Consider the following 27,229-nt stretch of genomic DNA (forward strand, 5'->3'; position numbering starts at 1 on the left):
TTTAACTCCCAGCACCAAGCAAATGCTTGCAAGACTAAACACAGATGCGGCAGTTATTCCTGCAGGATTGACATCGTTGGTACAGCCACTGGATGTGTGCCTAAACAAGCCATTTAAAGATCGCATTCAAGAACAGTGGAATGAATGGATGGTTAGCGGCGAAAAGTCATTCACAAAAGGAGGAAACATGCGTGCTCCACAGTTAGATGTTTTGTGCAAGTTTGTTATAAAAGCCTGGAATGATATTGATGCAGAAACAGTAATCAAGTCTTTCAAGAAGTGTGGCATATCAAATTCATTAGATGGTATGGAGGACGACTACTTGTGGCAAGATGATGAGGAAGCCGAAGCTGAGACCACACCATCTGATACGGAATTCGATCCATACGATGACTGCCTTACAAATGTATCACAAGATGTCATTGATGTACTTATGATATCAGATGACGAACAGGAGGATTTTGAAGGCTTTTAAAGGGAAACTGTCACGCCAGCAAAACCTGTAAAAATACCGTAGCTTGCAGTTATGATGGGCGTTGCTAACTCGCCAGGGACTTGCCCGGCACTTGCTCTCTCTCTCTTGTTTGTTATCTTCCTCCTATCATCATAAGTTCAAGTTTGGTTGACAGCTTAGAAAACAAACAGCATGGCAGCTCCCATGTCTTATCCTTCCTTTCAGCTTTAGAGTGAATTAGGAAAAGTTTAATCCACTTGCACTGTTTTATGTTTACATGTTTGATGACAAACAGCCTTATGTTTATAAGTGACAGTTTTCCTGCTAAGTACCTGCATGTCATAAGCATTTGAATTAAAATTACCATATTGAAATCAAATCTGATGTTTTTTTAATTTTTTTTTGGTGTGCGTTGGAAGAGGGGTAGTCTTATACGGCGAGTATATCCCAAACTCTATATTTTAACTGGAAAAGTTGGGGGTCGTCTTATACGCCCAGTCGTCTTATACGCCGGAAAATACGGTAATTACATACCATCTAACATGTCTCAACGTATTCTCTGTCTCACAAATACCGCAGCAGAGAAATGCACTGGGGCCTGGTGAGAAATCTAAGATCACGAAAAATGCATATGCTGCCTTGCAAAGAGCTAGGTCCCCAAAAATTCCACCCAAAGGCAAGCTGCATACTCACTGGTCCCTGAGCCCATGGAGATCAAAGGGACATTCCTCTCTAATGACATCTGCAGAGCAGGCGCTCGAAGATTGCTACCCTAACGGTTTCAATTAAGTCTTTGAATGGTCAAAATTGCAAGCACACTTCTCTAGGTTTCAATGCGCTAGCTGCCACGAACGGCCAACTATACTGTGCGTTTATACACAGTCTTTTGTACAAAGGTCTCAAGCATTTTACAGACATTAAGCCTCACATCCCATCCTGTGAGGAAGTTACCTCCATTCTGCAGAGGGAAAGCCGAGGCGTAGAGGAGTCAAGTGACTTGCCCAAGTCAGCGAGTGAGCGTTGGAGTCCTGATTTCTATTTCCGTGCCCCAGCCGTGACAGAATGCTGCCACATCGCATGCATTGCTGGACGCTCTCCATCCAATTCAGACTGTCCAGAACAGGATCTCTGGCTCAAGCACTGTTTCCCTAGTGATCATAATAATCTCAACAGCCACATTTGGGGTCAGAAACACAGTAGTAGACTCCCACCACACACGATCCAAGGAACCATCACATCCTGTTCTGCGTGATCACAATCAGAGAACGCTTTCTGTCTAACAAAGCGCAATCTAAACATCCCAGCATCAGCTCATACTAACTAAATCCTTCTGGGAAGTAACAGTGCACGGACACCTCCCGTCTCCCTCCCAACTCCTGGTTCCACTGCTCAGTTTGTTTTGCGTGGAGATCTGGGCAGGCCGCAACCTCTAGCCCAATGCAATTACGGAAGAGTCTTGATTTGCAGCATTTTCTCCAGCAGGGCATCTAGGAATTATCCCCTTTGAAATCTGGATAACTACTCAAATTCTTCACTTACTGACAGCTACATCTCAATTTGGGATTTAATCCACCTCTCAAGTAGTAGCATTTTCATATCCAATACGTCTTAGGACTAATCTATCAATAGCTCCCTCCTTTCACGGGCAGAGGTGAGGTCTTCTTATCTGGCCTCGTCCATCCATCATGGCAACCGATTAAATTCCATCTCATGACTTTAGGCTACACACTAAATTGCTCCATAATCAGCACAGACAGACACTGCAACAACAGAGAGCCAGCAACCTAACTCAACGCTTACTGCCCTGACACACCCAGTGGATGCTGAGCAAATAGCTAATACCCATGAAGTCGACAAGCAACTGATTTTTCTTCTCTTCAAATGGACACAGTCAGGAGTGCTGCCAGCTTTTCTGCCGCCCTAGGCAGCAGAAGGTCCTGCCCCAAAATGCCGCCCCCCCCGAGGCGGCGGAAGGTCCTGCCGCCAAAATACCACCACGGTCACCGCCCCCCAAATTGTAGCGCCCTAGGTGACTGCCTAGGTCGCCTAATGGATTGCGCCGGCCCTGGACACAGCCCTGTTGCAAACATCTAGCACCAGTGAAGGGTTATATTAGTAAGTGATGTGAATCAAAGCATAGTGAAGAAATCTACCAAGGGAAACAACAAGTATAATGTGCCACATTGATTTTCATGACTTTAAAAAACAAAAGCACGGCACTGCTGTAGTTACGGATTGAACTGAGAGGGGTAGGAAACAAACGGCAACTTTATACCGTGATAGGGACAAACATGCCCACAACAGTCTGAGGAGTGGTATTAAGACAATGCAACCTGGGAAGCCTTCTGCCAGCCATGACATCTGCCACCACCAGAGGGAGATGACGGAGCCTCTTTGAGCTAGAGGAGAGGAAGGAAAATCCCAGCACTGAATAAATCCAACACACTGTAACGATAAAGGTCTGGACTTAAGTCATTGGTAGCCTCAGCCAAGAGCCAACTGCCCCTGTGGGCCTGATTCTCAGAGGCACTGAGCAATTGCAGCTGGCGCTGAAATCCAAGTGAGTTGAGGGTGCTGAGTATTTACTAGGATCAGGCCTTCTAAGTCCTGCCTGGTTAATATACCCAGCTGAGAATGGCTGACTAGTCACTCCATTATCAGCGTCAGGGTAAGCCATCAAGAGGGCTACGCTAGCCAGAGTTAGTAGTAACGGATAGACTCATTCTGCAATGCACTGATTTTGCATATTTATCAAGTAGGAAACCCTTGATCATCAAGTAGAGGATGGGAGGGAAGTAAATCCCCAGATAAAATTTCCCTCCAGAGTCCAACTATCCTAAAAATTTAGCTACAACCACAGTCACAGGGCCCCAATCCAGCTGCAGACGCTAGTTTTGTCTTTGGTGGCAGGCACGCAGCTTCTGGGGCCACTGGCTTACGGCTCAGGCAACTAGTAAAACCATCCAGGCAATGACTTATGAAGCCTCAGCCAGTCACTGCAGCAGAGCCGACTCTGGATTGCATGGGAAGAAGCCACTTCAAGGCTCAATTCCCAGCCCCCTTTACATCCACACCTGTTACAGGACAACCTTGCGAGCTGCATTCATTCAGCTGTTGGAAACGGGCAATGTTCCAGTGGGCAGGAGATGTTCACACTTCAAGGGAAAACAGGAGGTACTGCTCTTCCACAGCTCCTAATGACCCCGCCGTGGAGCACCAGTGCAGTCACACAAGGACGACAACGTGGTGTGAACGGTGCAAAACCGCTAGAACTAGACTAAGTGACAGTGCAGGATAAAGGGGTGAAAACCCCATGAACTGATTCCCACTGGCCCCAAGCCTCTGAGCTAAATGCCCATACGCCTTGCTCAGGTTTAGCAGGGAAAAGAACGGAATGTGTGTGGCTGGATGCTTCCACCATACAAAGCAGCCCAGACAGACCTGGTGTTCAGTGCAGAATGGATGACGTGTTCTGCTGGGGGAGACAGAAGGGGTGCTAGGACATGAGCTCCTCTCAGCTCAAAGACTGTCTTGATGAGATCTGGAGCCTGATTCTCCCCAGCCTTGCAACTAGTGTAGTCACGGACACCTGTGCAAAGTGAGTGTGAAAAGCTGCCACCCAGACAGCAGTAAATGATGACACAAGACACAGGACGGGGGTGAGGGTGGGGGGGGAAAATCAGGCCCTACAAGATGGCCAGCGGCTCTCAGCCCCAGAAAAGAGTTGGCCAACATCACAAAAATAAAGAAAAGAGCCTCGCAATGCCAGCAGTCTCTGCTTATGGGCAGGACCGAAGCTCAGGACGGAGACTTGCTGCACTAACCACCCGCCCCAATAAGTGATTCGCTCCTTTACTTTCATAAACACCAAATCATCTTCTCCAAACAAAAATATAAAACTAGGGGCAACAAGTCTCTTGCAGATAAAAGGGGGGAGCGGGGGGCTTTGGGATGCTCCTTCCAGCCAAGGGGCCATGGTTAAAGCCTTAATACAGGGCCAAGCTATCTGAGAGTCCATCACTGCCCTATGTCTTATTGCAGTGCCTGAGATGAATCAGGTTAATACTGCCAGCCATCCCATGATATGCAACAGAGGATGGGAGACAGGGGTTTCTCCTATGACCCTGGCATGCCCTCTTCCTTCAGTGCACATCAAATGGGAAGTGCTGGAGACTCTGTGAAGTCCTTTAGGGATGTTGCTAATTGCTACTGATTTTACATGGAAGATGGTCACATATTGGACAGGCAGGAGCAAACAGCCCAAAGCGAGCTAGATGAATCTCAGTGTTCCTCTATGGCATGTTTCTCTGCAAGGCGCAAGACCGTCTCCTTTGAAGCTGTGTGCGATTCGCATTCACAAGAGCTGTCCCTGGGAGTTTTAGCAGATGAGACAGGAATCTAATTCAGCGTCCCAGTTTGAGATCCCTGGCTACTCCAGCTCCCATCATGATAGATCGGTTCTTATTAAACTCCCCAGAGATGAAGGCTGGAGCAGATAAATACATCAAGGGTGACCAGATAGCAAGTGTGAAAAATCAGGCCGGGGTGGGACTGTGGGGGTGTAATAGGGGCCTATATAAGACAAAGCCCCAAATATCAGGCCTGTCCCTAAAAAAAGGGGACATCCGGTCACCCTAAATTCACAATGAAGTCCATTGGTGGGGGGAGGCGTGCTTGAATGGTCCAAGAAAACTCACAGGTTAGGACTGAAGTTAGGACAGATGACAATTAGTGAATAACGACCATGCATAGCACCAGCTGCTTCTCTCTCTCTTACACACACTCCCCTCTTTGCCCCATACAGTGACTTCACTGCAAGATGCTTGCGAACAATGTGGGTTCCTCCCTTTAAACTTCTAGCCAGGGAGCGAACTTCCCTCTTTCCGGCGAGATCCATTTTCCTACGGTTTAGATTACTAAGCCATGCTGTTTCCTCTCTGTTAGCGTGTGACATTTCACCTCAGGGATTTCACAATCTGCCTCACTCCTGGCCTCTCTTCCAAGCAGAGGCTCAGGGCTTGTCTACACTGCTGCAATGAAGTGCTGTGCTGTAACTCCCCAGTGCAGCTGCTGCGGGCACGAACTGAAAGGTTTCTAATCCATGTTACCATCCTCCTCCTCATTCACGTAATCCTGTCTGACAACTGGGAACCTTTCAGTTCATGCCCACAGCATCCACACGGGGGAGTTACAGCCCAGCAAGTGCAGGGCACAGCCTCAGTTATGCCGAACACCGGAGCGAGATTAAAGCAGTGGCCGAACAGAGACTACCATGAAAGCCCATGCACTCATTTTCAACCTTGGATCCACTGCCGACATCCCGAGACAGGGTCCGGAGAGGCATTCCGCACCCACGCTGAAGCGCCCTGTGCTGCATGCCCCAAGCGGTAAGGCTCGGAAGGTGGATGCAGGGCAGCCTCCATCTCGGTCTTTCTTCGTTTGAGGTTGAAAGTCCCTGCAAATATGACAGCGGTCCCTAATGTGACCCTTGCTGAGACGCTTTAGGCAGGTGGAATGAGGGTAACTTACCGGCACAGATCTTTTGCAGCCGGCACAAGGCTTAAACACTGGAGACCGCGGCATACCCTAGTATTGGGGGTCTGCGCCCGGTACAAAAGGGGAACTGATGCGCCAATAAAACAATCCAAACAACAAATGAGACGTACATTAATCTAAACCACTAACAAGTGCCAACTATTTCTAGTAAAGCTGAGAGATTCCCCAGAAGGGGATAAACTTGCAGAAGCAAGCCAACACATGCCAATTACCGATCGCAGGCAGCAAGAAAGAACGGAGGCGGTCAGGGCAGCTCCGCCCTTTCTACCATCATGCCACAGTACGAGGCAACAGAGGCCGCATGTGCAGCCCCAACCAGTAACGTTAAGGGGAAAATCCCTGATCCTGGGGCACTGGGCACGCACAGACCTGAAGGGGACTGGACAGGTGCACTCGAAGAACTCTGAATTTCTTAGCTTTTGTGGGTTTGACACCTTGATTTTAAGGTGGCACTAATGAAGCTGGGCTTTGTTTATAAAGGAGAAAATAAAAGGACAATGACTAAAAATGCTGGTGGGGAGAACTAAGGAACTGGCTGGGGGGGTACAAGGGAGTTCAAACACCCAGCCCCAACTAACACTGGGGAATACTGTGCCCAGGGCTAGTTCTCTCAATATGTTCCCTGATCTAGAAGAATTATAACATTGTAGTGCAGATATACGAGGCCTAAGAAAGTCAGGCACAAAGACAAGTCCCGGTTAAACCCCTGAATGCTTGGAGTGCTTTTCTGATTCAGTAACTAATAAAGGCGCTTCCCCAGATGTGATGCTCGTGTTGCCAGAGCCGGAAGCAACTGCTAAGCAGTGCAAGGTACAGCCTGATACTTTCAGACATGCTGCTCCTGTCTTGCTGGAGGCTGGCACCAGTAAGGGGAGTAAAAGCCAGGACGTGGGCCATTGCGATTCATCGGCCAGCACTGCCACCTTGCTCTTATGAGGTGTTTCAGAGACGGGCAAGTGCAGCACAAGGAGAGGGTGAAACGGCCCACAAATAAATAAAGGAGACAGTCATTAACTCTCCTCCTCCCTCTAATACCTGTCAAGAGCGAAGAGATGTGGGGCAGCCCTCTAAGCATGCACAACTCTGCTGACTTCAGTGGCCTCGCAAGCACTTGCAAGAGGCATGAATTTGGCTCTTTGGGTTTCAAAAGCATTCAGTTAATCCGGCTCTATATTCAGGTCACAGGCTGGTGGGTCATCTGATTAGTTCTGTTAATGATTCCTCTACGCTGGAAACTATGAAGAAAAGTCTCCCGACGTTACCCCACCATGCCAATCCTTTTGTGAGGTGCTCTTTGCCCCAAACAAAGACCTAAGTGATGATTGCTTCTCTGACCTTCCCCCCCCCTCACTGTCGGAGAGCCTCCATCCACCCATACGGCCCCACATCACAGTTCTTCTGAAGGAGGATCCCTGTGGAGACATTAACCCCACACCTTAGTGGATGAAGTCAATACTGGGCAATACCATTGCTGCTGCATGGGAAGGAGTCTACTGAATCTACACTGCCACCCAGGAAATTCATTTGATCCCTAGTGTCTCACCTTCCAGGCTGGCAGAAATCCAAAGCAGTGGATGACAGTGAAGAGAATAACCAAACAGGGCAGCCTTTTCTCGCCTCACTCTGGAAGTGTGTTTAAAGCAGAGGCCAGGTACAACAGCTGGCACCAAGGCAGACTTTATTCCTGTTCTACATGGCACAGTTCTGAGTGGCAAACCTCCCCATCCCACCCTACAACTCAGTGGGACAAGGTAAAGACAAGCACTGATGGTACCACTTAACTACTCTCTGGTAGCTGGGGATGCAGCTCCTCCCCTTCTGGCATCCCAGAGGTGTGAGGCCAGCCTGGCTTTTCCACCCTGGCTGGGAAGAATAGGATTTACATGCTAATCTCACTTAACAGAGACATTACAGAGGAGTGGGAGGAGGGGAAACTGGAGAAACTTTATGACTGTATGTGATGGGGCATACAAACCCCACACTGGAGAAGAAAGGGTTAAGGAGCTTCTCTGGGCCTAGGCAGCCCCCCCAAACACACACCCGCAAAGCTGGTAAAAAGGGAAGCTGAGTAACTCAGTGGCAGAGACACAACAGAGGGGAGCTGACCTGTGCTCTGAACTCCTGGGAAGGAGCACCACAGGGGCTCCTGCTGACTGAAGCCAGGTGATACTGACCTGACCCAGCCTGCAAAGCAGGGACTGGTGACTTGCTGAAGGTCAGAAACTTTATCTGTGTGTTCAGCGAGTTACTTTACCCCATGTGAAGAGAGAGCACTGGCAGGAAGTGATCCAGGGAGGCAGCTGCAGAGCACCCCAATGTGCAGGGCTTAGCTGCCAATCACTGGGGCCCCAGATTGGCACCCAGTGGAGAGGGTGGTCCCAGGCTCCCCTACCAGCGCCTAAAAAGGAGACAATGACAGAAGTCTATCTCTCATCAAGAAACCAAGTTGGGAAGACCCTGCAGGTAAGAGGGTCCACACCCAAGGCCCTGATGCAAGGGAGGAAGCCCTGAAGCCCTCGCTGACTTCTGAAGACTTCATCATTGGACTCTGTGTAACCTGAAAAAAGTTAGACTTGAACATGTGACCCGGCCGGAGTGCTGAGACACTGAAAGGACAGATCACCACAGGGCAACTATATAATGAGAAAGGGGATCACCCAGGAAGAAGACAACCTGCCACACCCTCGCCTGAGCACTAGGTGTGACTGGCAGTGAGCATTCCCCTTCACAACATACCGATGCTATTTAGAAGCACATTCATCCCGAGTTCATCAGGACAGTCACTTACGTTGGCTGGATTTTGGTAAATTCAGGGATTTCTTCCTTTTTCTTGCGGAAGAGGAACCAGTAGGAAAGGAGGCCAACGATGAGTGAGAAGAGGAACACATCGGTCATGCTAAAGAGAGTGCCCTCTGGGACAGCGCTCTCAGGAGGGGGGAGAGTGGAGTCCATGGCAGAATCCCCCATGGCAACTGGCAACACTAGAAAGGGGAAAGAAAAAAAATAAATTACGTATAATGAACGTGCAAACAGTGCCAGAGCGTCACTGGAATGAGATGGGAGAGACGTAGGAGAAGACCAACCAGTACATGCTGAGTCCAGTATAGCTTTCAATGTCCCAAGAGCTAGCCCGTCCTTTAGGAGATCATTCCACAGCCTAAAGCATCTCACTGCGAAAAAGCAGCTTTTTGCTATATTCAGCCAAACTTCACGCTTTCCAGTTGTTTCAACCCCAGCCAGCTTGCACTCCATCCTTGGCGCGAGCACATTTCAAACAGCTGTAGCCTTGTGCCTCTCCCAGAGGTTCTGATCTGGTTCCCATCGACGTCAGCGGCAAAGCTTATGATGGGAGCCAGACCAAACTCACAGCTGGCCCTTGCCTCAGTAATACATATTCTGGAGGAGTCAATTCCTCCAGCCACCCTGATCATTTTTGTTGCTCTTCTCTCTTGTATCTTTCTGGGGCAGACTTTATTGCCATCTGACTCAACCACACCAGAGCCACAGAGAGAGCCTGTTACCTTCCTCCATAGCGGTGCGAGGCCTCGTTGGATGCTCCCCAAGCTGCGTTCATTTTTGTTTTGCTTCAATTTCATGTCAAATTTGCCCTCCACTAGCACCTCTAAGGTCCCTGTTGGCACTACAGCATTCGCGTTCCCATTCCTCAAGATGAATCCCAGTTTGTTCATTTTTGTCCACTTTTCTATTCTCTCTAGTAAATCCTAGGTCCATTTATAGTATTGCCTTTGCACTCATTTAGTATCTGTCAGTTTTATTAATACCTGCTTTTTTCTTTCTTCTAAATCAGGGGTAGGCAACCTATTGCACGCGTGCCAATGGCGGCACGCGAGCTGATTTTCAGTGGCACTCACACTGCCCGGATCCTGGCCACTGGTCCGGGGGGCTCTGCATTTTAATTTAATTTTAAATGAAGCTTCTTAAACATTTTAAAAACCTTATTTACTTTACATACAACAATAGTTTAGTTATGTATTATAGACTTATAGAAAGAGACCTTCTAAAAACGTTAAAATGTATGACTGGCACATGAAACCTTAAATTAGAGTGAATAAATGAAGACTCAGCACACCCCTTCTGAAAGGTTGCAGACTCCTGTTCTAGATCATTAAAGTGGTTAGATGAAGACAGATTTCTGAAATGACAAAGAGCAATGTAATGGATTGGATGGGACTGTTCAAGGAACACCTCTATGTTGATTTGCATGCAATTAATCGTGTGTTACCGATCTCTTATCAGTGATTCTTATTTCCCCCACCCACTCCTGAAAGGCATCAAAAAAAAGAGCTGATCATTGTGAGCCCAGTCGGACTAGCAGTTCCCCTGATCCATCTGGCTAAGGTACTTATTTGGCCCTCATTACCACATTAGTTCAGTGCTTCACAATCTTTAATGTATTTATCCTCCCAACACCTCTGAGGTAGGGCAGCGCTATTATCCCCCTTGTACAGGTGAGGAACTGAGGCTCAGAGAGGTTAAGTGACTTGCCCAAGGTCACCCACGGTGCGTGTGGCAGAGCAGGGACTTGAACCCAGGTCTTACAAGTCCCAGGCTGCTGCCTGAACTTCTGCCATCCTGCCCTTCGAGAATAAAGAGCTACTGCTTTTCCTCCTCCATTGCTTCCCCAAGCTGCCAACTCCTCTTATTCCAGCTCCACATACTAAGATTAGTTTCTTAGTGGGCAAGCAGATGATTAACTTGAACCATGATCCATGGGAGCAGAGTGGCTCCTTCCCTTATGATCAGGCACTCTGCCAATCCAGAAGACTATGGACATTTGAACGTGTTGTGTACAGAGTAGTGACAAAGTTGACAGAGAGGAAGAGTAGGCAACAGAGGTCTTTGCAATGGTGGCGTCACATTAGGAAACTGGCAGAGTGGTGATTCATAGATCTCAAGGGACGATTGTAATCAACTAGTCTGACCTGCTGTGTGACCCAGGCCAGAGACCTGCCCCAGAATTATTCCTAAAGCAGATCTTTTGGAAAAACATCCCGTCTTGATTTAAAAACGGTCAGTGATAGAGAACCCATCACAACCCTTTGAAAATTGTTCCAATGGTTAGTTATTCTCACAATTAAAAATTTACACCTTGTTTCCAGTCTGAATTTATCTAGCTTCAACTTCCAGACAACAGATCATGTTAGAACTTTCTCTGCTAGACTGAAGAGCCCATTATTCAATGTTCGTTGCCCATGTAGGTACTTGAAGACTGTAATCACGTCACCCCTTATCCTTCTCTTTGCTAAGCTAAATAGACTGAGCTCCTTAAGTCTATCACGATAAGGCAGGTTTTCTAATCTTTTAATCATTCTCAGAGCTCTTCTCTGAACCCTCTGCAATTTATCACCATCCTTCCTGAATTGCTGGCACCAGAACTGGACAGAGCATTCCAGAAGCAGTTGCACCAGTGCCAAATACAGAAGTAAAATAACCTCTCTGCTCCTCCTCCTTATACATCTCAGGATCACCTTAGCTCTTTTGGCCCCAGCGTCTCACTGGGAGCTCCTGTTCGGATGATTATTCACCACAGCCCCAAACTGTTTGCAGAGTTGCTGCTTCCCAGGATAGAGTCCTTCGTCATGGAAGTATGGCCGACACTCTTTGTTCTTAGATGCAGAAATGATGCGATTAAGTTACCCCCACCCCCCGGGGCCAATGGACCGGCTATATCTACATTGCAATTAAACACCCAACACTGGCCCACGTCAGCTAACTTGGGCTCACGAGGCTCGGACTATGGGGCTGTTTAACTGAGGTGTAGACATTTGAACTCAGGCTGGAGCCTGGGTTCTGGGACCCTTCCTCCTTGTGGGCAGGCTCTGAAGCCTAAGAAAGGGGGTGGGCTTCAGAGCCCGAGCTGCAACTTCAAAGCTATTTTAAAGAGCCGGCACAAGCCCCACTCATCCAAGTCTGTCGACCCAGGCTGGTAGGCATGCTCCAAAATGCTGTGTAGACACACACTCCCAGCAGCGGGGGGCTGAGGGATCCCTCTATTGTGTTTATTATCAAAAACATACTAGGCAATGTTACCGTAAGTAACAAAGATCAGCTCCTGCTAAAAAAAACATAGCCGATTAATGTAGAGTCTCCCCACCAGCTTACTACAGCTCATGCCACTTCCACTCATTCCATTCACAGAGCTCTCATCCAAAGGCCAGAGGCTGAGTGATGACGCTATGGCATACGAGGATAATCAGAATGCTTACTCTCCTCCTTCCCAAGCAATGCAAATAAGCACCATCTGTTTTGAAGTTTAGGCAAAGTCGCTGCCTCGCGCTAAAGAGAAATGCCAAGCGACAGCACAACCAAGAGCAATTATAGTACAGAGCCTTGCCTGAGATCAAGAAGCCCAGTTCAGCTCCAGATCTTTTAGCTCCAGCTGGCTTCTGTCAAGGCATTTATAGGAGGCATAAATCACAGTGCGATCTGGGCTTCACTCGCAAACCTCACTGCAGGGCTGGAAGTGTAGAAGGAAAACTGTCTAGTGCGATAGGTGGTGAATTTCAAAAGCCACTTGCCCTGTCCCAAAGGGAGAGGGAGCAGCCACTGGACACAAGCTTCAACAATATTGTTTTCACCATCTTGCACCAGCTCCAACCCCTAAAAAGTGAGGAGAGATTTATTCTGCATCTTTGGAAAATATGGTGCCATTCATCCTGAAGGATTTCAAAGTGGTTTAATCGCCATGAAAGAGCCAGGCCCACCCACCAGCCCATGATCCTCTATCTCCCACTGGAACGACAGTCACCAGCTGTTCAATAATGCATAGCAGAGCAGTAAGGAGAACACTACCCGGAAGTACAACCACCAGGCAAATTGAGGAAGGCCGCGGTCAAGCTGAAATCTCACCAGGGCAGAGGTTAACAAGCTTGCAAGAAGTGTTGTAGAAAATTTAATAGTCAAAGGGAATCAAAGGCTTGCTTTTATATCTGGTCTGAAAGATGGTGCCACCACAAGAACAGAATCCCTGAACACCTTATGGGGAAGTTGGTCCAGCACTGAAGCAAAGGGAAGTGTGCCACGTATACTGAATCATCAGTACCCCTCCGGGCAGCCCCTGGAGTGTGTCTTCTGTTACAAGTACGGGACCAGTGTAAGGAAGCATAGCTCACAAGATCACAGCCTGAGGCAGCATGGTTTTTGCATGACATCCTCCAGAAAAAATACAAGATCGGATGTGTATGTTAGCATAAAATTCACTCGCTTGGAGGCTCTGTGAATTGCCGTAAATTACAGTCCAACTGTTCATGGAGCCAAGCCCTGACAAAGGCTGGCCATTCACGCTCAGCTCACATGCCCTAGATTCTCAAGAGCTCACTCTCTCTCACACAAACACACGCTTCTAAACAAGAGGTTCTCTCTCACTGAGGTCGGGGGGAGCCGCATGCAGACATCTGAAGGGGAAAGTACATATTGGTCCCAGTGACTTGGTTTGGCACAGCTTTGTGAGGGCAGGATGAAATGGCTTCTTCCAGTGCAGCGTTTCTCAAACGTGGCCACAAGGGGCTTTTCTTGCGGCTAGAGCTTCCTGAGCGGTGATGTGGGGGGCCAAAGCAGTGGCCCCTCTCCCTGGGGCCACCAGCAGGCCCTGCCCCTCTCCCAAGAGACAAACACTGGAGAAGCAGGCAGCCACTGAGTTCCTGGAGGCGGTGGGGTCAGACTTCAGCCCTGGGGTGGTGGGCAGTAGGCTCCGGCAGCACGGTGGCAGGCTCCCATCCCCCCCAGACACAAGGCTTCGGGCTCCGGCCCCCAGGCTCTCATACCCCTCCCATCGTCCCTGGCCCCCGCTGCCACCTCCCCATCCAGGGCTTAACTTGTCCCTGGTCTTGCCAAGGCTGAGTAAATCTGCTGTGAAAAGTGATCTTTGTATGTGTGTTAATATCACTTTTCACAGCAGACTTAATAGCTAGCTGGAAGGCTGTGAAAAGTGATATTAACATACAAGTATCACTTTTCACAGCAGCAGGCTTACTAGCTAGGACATTTAAAGAAAAACAACACATGAAAGCAAAAGAAACAACAAAAAAGACAAGAACGTGCAAAGCGCCTTATTTGTGTTTCTAGTCTGTTTAGGTCCAGTAAAGAATAGACACAATTTTATATTATTTTTATTATTGAGTCTGCAAAAAAAAAACCCTATATAAATAAATTACAATGACTTGGACGTTTATATGTCCATATTTGTTTGTTTTTCCTAAAGTTAATTACCACATATACTCGTCCATAAGCCGAATATCTTTGATAAAAATGTGACGCATCAAAGAGTGGAGGTCGGCTTACAAATGGGTCTACACCAAACTTTGATGATTTTAAACTCTATGGAATCATTGAATTGAATATCTAATACATTGTCGTTTTGTTTACCTGGAGCGTCTGCAGGCATGGAGCCCCTCGGCTCCCTGTGGCCGCGGTTCGCCGTTCCCAGCCAATGGGAGCTGCGGGAACGGCAAACCGCGGATGCTGGGAGCTGAGGGGCTCCGTGCCTTTGAACGCTCCAGGTAAACAAAACATCTAGGCCCGCTAGCGGCTTACCCTGACGGTCCAGGAGCCAAAGTTTGCCAACCCCTGAAATATAGGGTCGACTTATGAAAGGGTCATACAGTTTTTGCTATTTTTACCTAACCATCTTGTGGGGTCGGCTTATAAACCAACGGGCTAATGAACGAGTATATACGCTTTGAGGCCACCAAAAATTTTGTTGAGAGAACCCTTCCAGTGGGATGTTGCTGTGGAACTATGGCTGAAAAGCACTGCTGTAGAAAGCTACAATCAGCACTTCAGCAGAGGGTGTAGAGAAGCACATATGCATCTTACAGTGACATTTGACTGGCCTTTCAGGTGCACCACTCAAGGAGCTTGCACTTCCAACTTGGCAAGGCTAGTGCAGGAATAAACACAGAACAATTGATTCTCAGACCTGTTCAGAGTTCTAATTGACTCAAGAATCTAAGAATGCAATTCTACTCTGAGGAGTGATTGAAAACGACATCATGGGGCTCCTTGTTTATTGCCTGGATTTCCTAAAAGTGACGTTTTTTCTAGCCACCAGCTCTGCAAACTAACTCTGAGACCTGAGTGTTAACCGGGAGGTAAGGATTGGCTTTAAGCATCACCACAGGTTGCCCTGAGCCAACTGAGGTGGGTCATACCATAGATCCATTTACAGAGGCTTTATCATAAAGCATACTCTGCAATTGCAACATCATTGTCAGAATGACGCATGAGTCAGGGAAGAATCCAGCTCTCTCATACCGCTGTACTTACTCTTCAGTACTAACTGGCCTATACAAACTTATCTGTAGGCAGATGAGACACTGAGTCACCTACAGCTGACAAGAGCTAATAAGTTTTAATTCTGACCCCACCTGGTCTCTTGTTTGCAAGGAAAGCCCTGCCTTTATCACCTTGAGTTACTATTTGGAGAAGACACATTCTCATACACCACTTCTGTTTTCTTTAATTCTTCCTGCCTTATGCCCCCGTTTATTCTCAACTTCTCTTTAAGGTCTCAGCAAAAAGTACAGATGGAAGTTGCTGACTCCTACATGGGAAACTGAATATGGTAGCTGCTTTGTTTTATAGCCCCGATCTGCCCAAGAAAGGAGGAAGTGGAAGGCCTACTAACAAGTAGGCAGCTGATTAGATAGATATTTCCACAAGGTGCATTTTTGCCAGTCCATGCAGAAAATAAAGAGGGTCCCCGATCCTGCAACCCAACTCACATTGGAGTAGCTTCACGGGAATCGGTGGGGTTACACATGAGGAAGGACTGCAGGACCAAGCACTAGATGTCTCACCCATCCTTCTTAACCTCCACTGTCCCTTTGCACACAGCCAAACCAGCATTTCTACTTCAGAGACTCCCATCGGGGGGGATTTCAAATAGGCGCAACCTGAGACACTTTAAAAGGCCTGTTTTACAGACGGTGGGCACTTAGAACGCGAGCCCCTCTGAGGCGACTGAAGATGGGCAAAGACTGAGGCACCCAAAAATAACCAATCACTTCTGAAAACCTGGGCCTTAAATCTCTGTGAGCCTCGGTTCCCATTGGTGAAGTGGGGTATATTTCCTTTTCGGCCTTGTCTATTTAGACCGTTAGCAAAATGCAGAATCCCCTCCCTCGCCCGCATCTCAGCTGGGACCTCTAGGCAGTAATAGAATACAAACAAAGTAGTGATGGGGGGATATGTTAGGCAAGGTTATATTTTAGCCCATTCAGCTTTGAAACGGTCCCTTTTCAGGCTTAGAGCTCTGTATTGTGTTAGATTTAGAAGGTCTGGTCTCTAAACGCCATGTATAGTTCAGGTCATTGTGAAGTCACGCAGAGACGTTCTACAGCAGTGAATTCATGCACATTTAATTTGTCTTTAATTAAAAGTCATCTAACTTCGGCGCCAGACATTTCACGAAATCGGGAGCATCAAAGGGCCCGATTCTGAAAGGCACTGAGCGCCCTCCACCATTGAGTTCAGAGTCAGTGGAGGGTGCTCAACACGTCATAGGACCAGACCCTAACACTAGTGAATTACTGTTAATTAAGTCATTAGTACAAACACAGTCCTTGGCAGAAAATGTCCTGAAAAGTTGCCGGCAGCCTAAAAACTCTCCCTGCAACTCTGGCACACAGTGCATGTCACCGATAAATGGAGATGCACAGAGATCCTTGAGAACAAGAGAGAGAGCCCTAAAACTCAAGTTGCTTGGCACAAGGTACAGAAGCCTACCGCCAGGAAGTAAAGGAGTTCCCCCGTCCCTATTTCAAAGATTTCTCTATCACAGTTGTTTTGTTCTCTATCTGCAAGGAAAGTTTCACTCCCCAAAGCTGACTTCGGGATTGAGCAGACTTCAACAGCAGTTGTGGGTGTGCAAGAATACAGGTTTAAGCTACTCATCCTGTCGCCATAGTGGGGCTTGGACTGTGGTGGTGAGCCCTTGCTATGCGGTTACTAGAAAAGAATCAAATCTCAGAACATGCCCCCAAAGCCCAGAGATGTGAAAACCAAACCAACTTTCTAAAAAAACAAACATTGTGGCTTTTTGCAAGGTAAACAAAGAGGCCTTTTATTTATACAAACATCTGTGACCCAACATTAATAGAAACAGATAGGTATAGAGACATTGTTGAAATTACATATATTAAGTCAGCTTCACTTCCAGGTGATATAATCATAAGACTGAAGGGCTGGAAGGGACCTGGAGAGGTCATCTAGTCCAGCCCCCTGTGCTGGGACAGGACCAAGTACACCTAGACCGTCCCTGACAGGTGTTTGTCCAACCTGATCTTAAAATCCTCCAAATGACAGAGATTTCACAGCCCCCGTTGGAAGCCTGTTCCAGATCTTAACTATCTTTATAGTTAGAAAGGATTTCTTAATATCTAACCCGAATCTCCCTTGCTACACATGAAGCCCATTACTTCTTTCCTGCCTTCAGTGACCATGGAGAACAATTGATCACTATCCCCTTTGTAACAGACCACGAATAATGTTACCAGGCCCCCTCCACTGTTTTTCCTCCAGACTACACATGCCCAGTTTTTTAAACCTTTCCTTATAGGGCAGGTTTTCTAGACCTATCATTTTTGTTGTTCTCCTCTGAACTCTCTCCAATTTGCCCACGTCTTTCTTTAAATGTGGCACCCGAAACTGGACACAATTCTCTAGCTGAGGCCTCGCCAGTGTCACACAGGGTAAAAGAATTACCCCATGTCTTACATATGCCCCACGACTGGAGTTCAGGGTTCTCCCTACCACACCTAGTGACAAAATCTCTGGGCCCGATTCTCCTCTCACTTGTACTGATGTAAATCGGGTGTAGCTCCACTGATACATTCATGCATGCATGAGAAGATTCAGGAACGCTGCACAAAGCGAAGCTCCAAGCTACTCTTCTGGGCTGTTCCCTCCTTTTCCCTAACTTGACAACTCGGGCTCTGCCCATTTCAGTCTCACGGAGTTTTCAGGCACTGGATCGTCCAGGACACGTTGCCATCAGGTCTGCAACTGTGTCCAGCCCATAGACAAGCCATGCAAGCTAGAAAGTGTTCCAGTTCCATCCACAACCACAGTGCACCCACGCAAGGTCTATCCAGAATCTGGTTCTATACAATCACTGACTTTGGCACCTTTGGTCCAGGGCTTTGCAATGCAGAAAACAGAAGAAAAGAGTTCTAGAGTGAGGTTTTCTGCACCATTACTCTTCTACCCTGAACCTTTAGTCTAAGCAATAAGCCAAGCTACTCATTGTTTCCAAACATGTAAAATCAGTGGGAGCAGCCGCCTGTAGGAGGTTGAGATGGAGATTAACGTAAGAGGCTGCTGGCAGATTTGCAGAGGACATGTTTGGCAACACATACTCAGAGGCCTGCAATTAGGAATTGAAGAGAATAGTTTCAATTACCCAAGATGTACATTCCAAGAGTCAGAGAACTGATAATGGATCCCACCACGCAGATATTACTAGTTGAGTGCTGTGCTATTCTTTGTGGAAAGGTGGCCAGAGAACAAAAACCATCACCACATCTAGCAGTGGCTTCAACAGCATAAGGGCAAACACTAACAGCCCCCAAGTCCCTGTTCAAAGCTTTAAGCAAAGTTCAATTTGCTTGAAAATATTTATTTTAAGAATGAGTTGTTGAAGCAGAAGTTCCAGTCAGAGCAACACATGACGGCTACAGAGAAAATGCTGACGCAAGTTACCAAAGGAAAGGGAAGGCGGAGAACGTATGCTGCCGATATAGAGAATCACAGCTAAATATCTGTGGCAACAGATGGGATGACTTGGCAGATTCACAATCTGTGTCACATTTCTGCAGCCACATGACGCTCCTGAATCGGCATGACTCAACACACAGATACCATTAATAAAAAGGAAGTTGAAACACAAGGCAGCAATGATTTTCCATCCCAGGAACCTTGACATTGCTAAGAACACGAAGGATTACACCATCATTGCAGAAATCATCATCTCTCCCAGTTAGGATACAACTGAACTTTTCCCCTGCGTGCAGCTGAGGAGCAGAAATGAACACAAAGATAAGGGACAGCAGAACCATTTGCTCCTCTTTACAACTTAACTGGAAATATCAATAAAAATATCGGGGGAGGAGGGGAAGAGGTGCGAGGGTAAAGTGCTTGGTCAAATACATCAGCCATGAGGGCACTTTATAAAATGTACACAAACAGCACCACTGAAATGCAACCACTTCTGGAGTGGAGGGCAGCAGCCTAGATGAAGAACTGACACATACCTGGCTCTTATGAACAGGGCAGGGGGTGACCTTTAACAGGCAATATATATGAAGGAAGGTGTTCATTTTGAAATATAGGGCAGGGACTCAGTTCTTTCAGCTATCAAAGTTACAAGAGAGATGTTATTAAAACATATTTAATAGAGAGGCATTAAAGCGAGCACAGCTAATGTTAGCCAACCAGTGTCATAATAAGCAGTGAGGAGACAAACTGACACATATCTGGAGTGATACATCAACTAAGGCTACTTAAGGGAGGTGTTGTGGCCTAGTGGCTAAAGCACTGGACTAGGACTCAGGAGACCTGGGTTCTGTTCCAGGCTCTGCCATGGGCCTGCTGTTGACTTTAGGTAAGTCATGTCCCCATTCTGTGTCTCAGTTTCCCCATCTATAAAATGGGGATAATGACACTGACCTTCTTTGTGAAGCTTGTGAGATTTAATGATGAACAATGCTATACAACGCCTAGGTATTCATTATTACCACCACCCTGTGCCTTAAAAATCAGTGCCCTCTGTTTCATGATACTCAGCACAGAAACCCATCTCACAGCCTTTGTGGTAAATGGTATTTATACATCACAACATTAGACTGAAAGCACCATGGGTCTTTCTCCATGTCTTTTCAGCACCATTTTCCTAAACACAAACAATTTACTAGAATAAAAGCTCTGATGTGGATTGTTTACTATTCCTCACCTCTTGAATTCAGGGCAGTTCAGTAGATTTTTTTTCCTCCACACCTTCGCAGTCCCAAGCACATGGCCTACCCTGATAATACTCCCTCACTTGACCAGATAAAACAGGGAGGACTCTGAACAGATGTGCTGCTGAGTGTCTCACGTCAGGGTGGCTTGCTATAGGTATTACCATTTCCTTCCCACTTCACCCACCGGGAACGTAACCAACTTTCATTAAAATTGACCTCTGAAGATAAATCCTGCTGAAATACAGTTGGTACCTCATCATACTTATAGGGCTGTCCCCGCTAAAGTCCCAGCTATTCTGTGTTTTCTTGTTTGGTACCAGACATATTCTTTGGTATCTAGACAAAAAGACAGCAGCGGGAAGCCCCACAGCAGCCCAAGTGACCTCTGCTTCGGGGTGCTTGTCACACTCACTTCAGCAACGGTGAACAGATCACAAAGACTGAAGATGAGCTCTGCGTAGCTTGAAAGTTTGTCTCTCTCACCGACAGAAGCTGGTCCAATACAAGACCTCACCCATCATCTCTCACAGATTCAGCAGCATTTCTTTGAGCATGGCACTACCTCAGCCTGCTATAGTCAAAGGGCCTGATTTTACATTCTTTATGCAGACAGAACCCCCACTGTGGTCAGTGGGAATACAGGACAACGATCCAACATACAACTTCCAGTAGGAAAATGGGATTTCTCCCGTAGGGGAACAGAAAAGGTCCAGAAAGATGATGTCAAGATTCTGTTAATAAAATTAATCCCTGGTGGAAACTACAGAGAAATCTACAGAGGGGATGCTGAAACATACAAGGATAACTTTGCATGCAGCTATTGGATTCAATGATAGAAGACAATATCCAGTTGTAGAAGAAAAACTACTATGGCAAAACCTCTTTTCACCAGCCTCACACAACTTCCATGAAGATGCATCACCCCAGGCACAAAGTCTATTTGCCTGCCATCTACCCACGTGGTTAGTTTTTCCTCCTCATTATCAAGAATATTTTAGCCATTTGTTCTTGGCCCCTCCCCCCAAAAGAAAAAAGTTCTATTCGCTCTGGGTGAAAAGAATTTTTCCTAACTCCCCACGATTGGCGTGATGAGCTTCCCAAGCCTCGACACAAGGAATCATCTCTTCTCTCGCAGATCTCAATGAAGAGGGTGATTTAATACACAGACACAAAGCACATTCCTAGTCCAATTCCTACCCTGACTGCCAATGTTTCAGTGCACTCGGGCCCAGCCCTGATTGATGTTCAGCTCCATCGATTGTTGACGAAATCCAGGTCACTTAGGATTGCTCAGCGCCAACCAGGATCAGGCCCCTACTCCACAGTTTTTATGTGAGCTAGATTATTTTTAAATCTTCTGTTCCTCCTGTAAAAGTTTTGAGGAAAAGCTCAAATAAATCTCTTCTTGCTTTGCATAAATATTTATTATACCATTGCTTGGCACTTCTACACCACCTTCCAACCAAGGACAGAAGCAGCGCTGATGAAGCATCACAACCAGGACTAGGAAGTAGGAGTAAAAAACATGTTGCATAACGCATAACTGTGAAGGGTATTTTTTTTTACGTACACAGAGTAAACAAAAAAACCACTCAACAATGCATTCCCTGCTAATCAACCCTTGAGGCTGCAACTCACAAGATGGAGACTGGCACAGATTCTATTCTAAGTACAATATGGAAACCAAGTGCATTTCTTCCTAGCAGATTTTTTAAACATGATCTCAGCTCCAAGCATTGTACATTTGCACTTTAATTATCAACCAAAGGCAAAAAAAAACTGGCAGCAGCCCTCACTTGAGAAGAGCAGAATGATTGTAAAAGCTAGAAGACAGAACATCAGAAAGAAGAGGATGGTTTCATAGGGACAGAGAGAGAATTCTGTCCTTGGGGCTGACAAAGATGTATACTGCGTGCCAATTCAGGTCAACTTATTTCTGTAGTTTGATGCCTCTTGTATTCAATTTGATGTTATTAGTTACTGTGAGTTTAGAGAACAACTGTTTTCAATAGCCCTGAATCATTTCCCTTGCAAGCTTCCAGCCTTGAAAAGCCTGCCTGTTTTTGATTTTAAGCACCAACCGTTGTGAGGTATTTGCCTCAATGTCAAACTGCCCTACCAAGAACTCCACAGTTCCTTTACACAGATTAATGTGTGTCAGCATGGAGGTTTTTGTTTCTGATCCCTAGATAAACTGAATCAAAGAGGGCACAAGGTAAAAGAACACCCTCTCCCAACCAAAACCGTTGACCAGTTTCATTTCCCAGTGGAAAACAAGTTCAGATTGTAAACAGCAGCGTGGTAAAGGGCAAAACCAACACTGTAAAAAAATCCACGTATCCAGACAGGGCAGGAGATGGTTAACTTCAAACCTGCACACTGTATTGTGGCAGCAGAATTTAAGAGCCCCCATGTAAATCTGAATTTTGTGGAGGGTTCAACAATTTATCTGCAGGTAGCTGTGTTTGGAGACTTGGATATGATTAAAAGGATACTGCCAATTTACATATCCCACACCTGTCTTAAAATGTTACAAGCAACACCTACAATCACTGTATCTTCTCCCTCGATCCATTTCTTTACTCTGGGCATTTGAGAGCACTTTGTGCATAATCCTTTCACTGAGCCTCCTTGTACTCAGTTGACCCACACAAATAGGAAATAGGCGATTCACACAGCAAGGGGGGCGGGGGGAGGGAAGATACATCGATGAACATATATCAAAGGGGTAGCTGTGTTAGTCTGGATCTGTAAAAGCAGCAAAGAGTCCTGTGGCACCTTATAGACTAACAGACTTATAGGAGCATGAGCTTTCATGGGTGAATACCCACTTCTTCGGATGCAGGTGATTGTAAAGCCACCAGAATTGGCCAGGGGATTCATTAGGTGTCTGATAAATGTGAAGTCCCATCATCCCCCACACTGTGGCTTCTGGTAAGGAGGGAAAGCGCTTCTCTCTCAGCATATTGTTTCCTGGCTGTCACAAGGGTAGGTTCCCAGCCTCCAAATCCTGCTCCCCAGTGAGAAACTCCAGTGTCTGCCTCTGCCCCTGCTCTGATTTCCCAACCAGCAGAAGGCAACTGACCTAATTTTTGTCAGTTTCACTGTTTCCCAATGATTCCAGCAGCAGCCCTGACAAGGGACAAGACAGTTTTCACTCTGATGCCCCTTGGCAAAGCACTGAGCAGCACCAGAGGCTCTAGAACGGTCTGGCTGCAGAATCAGGCAGACAGCCCTGCAGCGGTTCCTCTGTTCTTATTTTGACAGTTTCTTTGCAACCATATGTGACTTAAAAAAAAGAGAATGTGGGTGATGGGGGAGGGATGTTAAATGAAAGCTTAAATTCTGCAAAGTTTAAGAACTGCAAATATGTATTATTAACCCAAAGTAGCAAATATCAGTATGATTTTTTTTAAAACCCAAGATTTCATCATTAGTATATTATTGCACTATTTCTTCAAAGCACGTCACATACATTAAATGTTTGTCTCAATGCCCCCGCAAGGGTGCCAAGTATTATTACCCTCATTTTACATGACAGAGAATAAAGATGCTGTGTCTTGCCCATGACACACACTACAGTGGTAGTGCACAAAACAGAACCCAGATCCCCAGACTCCCAGTCCTGTGTTTTAAATACAGGATTGTGTTTTAAATACAACCACCCTATGCAAAATGTGCAAGAACATGATAGTTGCTGAAGGTTAAGAAATCTGAGCTAATGAGCTTTATTTTACCAGGAAACATTTGTGGGAGGGGACAGTTATAATTCAGACACTCTGACAGAGTCTTTGCAGTTGAGGTTTAGTGAGCATGAAATATTTCACGTGTATTTGTTTTCTCTTTATATACTTGAGAATTATTGGAGTGTTTTTTCTTTGTCTCAGTGTGAGCGGCTTATCGTTTGCCTCACACAGTTACGTATATGCCACTCCAATATTACATAATCATGACCTGTGCAATGATTCTATCCCGTACTTTACCAGGCTGATACCCCAACATATTGGCTGACCAGAAACTGGAATAAACCATCGTCATGTTCCATGAGAGGTGATCAATAGTTGCATTTTAGAAGTGACTTGCATGGTAGCTGGATATTATACTGAGAGATAGTGTGGTTGTCAGTGCAGAAAAGTGAGAACCAGGACTTCTGGTTTTTATTTCCAGCTCTGCTACCAACTTATAGTGAGTTAAACATGGCACTTAGGGCCAGATTTTTTTTTAAATTTCAACACCCCCCAATTAAGGCCAGATTTTCAGAGTTGAAAATATGACTCACTTCCCTATACAATTCCAATCCATCTCCTCTTCTGATCTGTAAAACAGAACCATATTTACCTGCCTCACAAGAGGTGATGAAGTTGACCTGCTAGCAAAGTGCTTCGAAATTTTCAGAACTGTACAGGCACTGTACAAAAGTAAAAGAACAATTAGGCTATTAGTACTCCTCGGAACATTCCAAAGAAACTACGTAAGTATCATTTAAAAAAAACAAAAAACACAATTAGGAAAACTCCCTTAGTTGCTAACTAAGCAAGAACATTAAAATAATATGCAGCTAAAAGTCAAACCAACTGTCCCTATGTGTCACTTTGGACTGTCATGGTTCTTAGGAGTAGCCTTCAGTACTACAAAGACTTCTTGCTAAATGTTTATTTTCTTTAAGCTCTATGGCCCAGAAGCAGCACACAAATGGATTTTGGCATTTAACCGAGTAAGAGGTAACCACGGATTATTAAATTTCAGACTGTCCACGTTGCATACAATAGAGTAGGTAATTAAGCTTATTAAAGACTCTTTAAATATTGATCTTTTGAATAGGTGTACACCAATACAGTAGAACATGTGACACCTTTTACAATACCTTGTGAAGCGTAATCCTAGCACTAGATCAAGTTATACTGGGAAAGCAACTTACGTAAGATATCAACCATGTTTTTTTAGTTAAGAAAGAAGAACAAAGTTCATCCAGGGTAGATAACATCCTCTTGGTAGTTTTTTATATAAGAGAAAAAGGGAGAGAACAGGATGAGTATGGGACTGAACAAGGCAACACATAACCCTTGGTGTGTGGCTATTGTCAAACGAGTGACTAAAAAATTACCCTATGGAATTCTAGAGTTACTCTTTATCTGTAACTTATGAAGCAAATTTGCTTCATTCACATGTCTGAAGTTCAGAGGGCCCTGTTAACTTGAACTCCAGTCTGTTTAAACAAAACAAAACAAAAGGTCAAAAGGCATTTAGGTCTTATACCTGCCTCTGAGGCCCCCCATCATTTTGGTGGATTTCACAAGCAAGTTCTCCTGCTTTTTCTCATTCCTGTTGCTGTATAAAAGATCCCCACAAACCGGGGAAACTGATCAAATGAACAACAGAGGAAAAGTGAGAAACTGACTATTCAGTAACAGACTGCTCTGTAACTGAAATTACTGTATGTACAGGTTAATTGCTTAAAGAGACGTCAACTTACAAAGCCCAATAGTCTCAAATTTTTTCCACCTATTGTTCAAATTTTGTACTTCAAAATAATAGGTAAGCTTAGTATAAACAAAAGAGATTGGAAGAGTTTATTTGCTTTTATTATAACTCCATGGTGTTTCCCTCCTATGAATGAGAATATACATAAACAACTAGTTTGGCCAGATCCTCCCCTAATAGGCGGCTTAGTTGACAACTTCTCAAAGCACATTTCAGGTTATAAATGGTACCACACAAACTACAAAGAGGGGTTCTGTTTCTTGTTGTTTTTAAACACTTTCAGGAGAACTTGAATGTTCAAAATACACATTTAAGGGCCTGAAGGAAAAACGAAAGACCTATTCATACAGTCTTGCTATTGCCCCCTCACAGGCACAGAACAGAACTGTTCAAAACAAAAATGCTGTGGAATTCTGCGCCCATGCCATCCTCAGCCATCATGGCAGGAGATCTGCAGTTAAACCTATTACTGTAGTACGTGGATGAGAAACTGCCAATGAAATGAATGAAAAGTGGTCTTGGCAATCCAGTAGGTGGTGCTCTTCCCTCTGAATGAATGCCTCGGCATGGTGCTAATAGGGCATTTCAATAGGGCAAAGGTATGCCCTAATTAGGGTGACCAGACAAAAAATGTGAAAAATCAGGACAGGGGATGGGGGGTAATAGGAGCCTATATAAGAAAAGGACCCAAAAATCGGGACTGTCCCTATAAAATCGGGACATCTGGTCACCCTCGCCCTAAGTCCAAGTCTGACCTGTTGCAGTGTCAGTGTCCATTATTGAAAGCAGTTACTCTATTTCGCTTTGGGGTGGCTACTTTTCAGCAGTGGATGAAGTGACCACTACGAAGCATGCATCAAGCTTGAAACATTTTGAAGTTAAAGACTCCATATAAGTGAAAATATTGTCATTTCATATTCAGAACTAGGACATATTTTAAGTGACTGGACTGAAGGAGGCTCAAGTTCTTTTTGGCTTCTGACCTGCGAGTTAGCTGTTGAACAAATTCTGATTTTTAAAAAAAATCATAAAGATGAAAGTGCAAAAGAACTTCAATAATACAATAATTCATCCTGTTCAGATGAAATGAACAAACTGTCAAATGAATCCTTCTCTCTATATCTGGTCCACTCTTCCAGTGGCTTATTTTAGCTTCAATAGCTCCTTTCAACCAAGGTTGCATAAAACGTTTGGCCAAAACCCAGTCTAAGTGCCGCAGGATGGGTCACTTACTCTTATGAATGAGGAAACCTGATAAATGATGGCATCCACTCCGCTGATTAATCTTGGCCATTATGTTCCCTGCAGCTTGTCCCATCAGTTTTAAATCTCCACCACCTCCTTTGGGGAGATTGTTCTTCAGTCTATTCAACCTACTTTTTTGTTTGTTTGTTTGTTTGTGTTTGTTTTAAAAACTTCACTCCACTACTCCTAGCGATGTCCCTTTGGCTACAGATATTTGAAAGATGGAAAAAGATTTCCAGGGCCAAGCGGCCTACATGGCAAGAAAAACAGCTGCGGAGATAACACGGGAGTTTGAGTAGCCAAGTCAGAGCTCTACCCCAGCACAGGAGCTGGACGGAAACAGACATCACTGGACTGCAGAGCCTACCATCAGGCTATAGGGTATTCTGGGGGAGGTCTCCTCCAGCTCTCCTGTGGTTCCAGTCCTTGTACCAATGAATACTTACTGTATTTTCTGGCGTATAAGACTACTTTTTAACCCAGGAAAATCTTCTCAAAAGTCGGGGGTCGTCTT

At 45.7% G+C, this 27,229-nt stretch overlaps 1 protein-coding gene across 4 annotated transcripts in view; it reads right to left on the bottom strand.

Moving 5' to 3' along the window:
- The window catches only part of LOC117867416 (NADPH--cytochrome P450 reductase), a 69,276-nt gene that overhangs the window by 29,937 nt on the left and 12,110 nt on the right, over window positions 1–27,229 (bottom strand). The window contains exons 2-3 of one of the 4 annotated variants that reach the window (XM_034752419.1): window positions 24,328–24,397; window positions 8,799–8,991 (exon numbers count right to left, since the gene is read on the bottom strand). In XM_034752419.1, coding sequence (XP_034608310.1) covers window positions 8,799–8,977 — 179 coding nt within the window. In that variant the 5' untranslated portion in view covers window positions 8,978–8,991; window positions 24,328–24,397. Of the gene's footprint in view, window positions 1–8,798; window positions 8,992–10,025; window positions 10,037–24,327; window positions 24,398–27,229 lie in introns of those variants that run through there. The other 3 variants (XM_034752420.1, XM_034752422.1, XM_034752421.1) reach the window with 3 other exon arrangements.

Source organism: Trachemys scripta, chromosome 18 (genome assembly GCF_013100865.1).
Source record: "Trachemys scripta elegans isolate TJP31775 chromosome 18, CAS_Tse_1.0, whole genome shotgun sequence".
NCBI classification, from domain to species: domain Eukaryota; kingdom Metazoa; phylum Chordata; order Testudines; family Emydidae; genus Trachemys; species Trachemys scripta.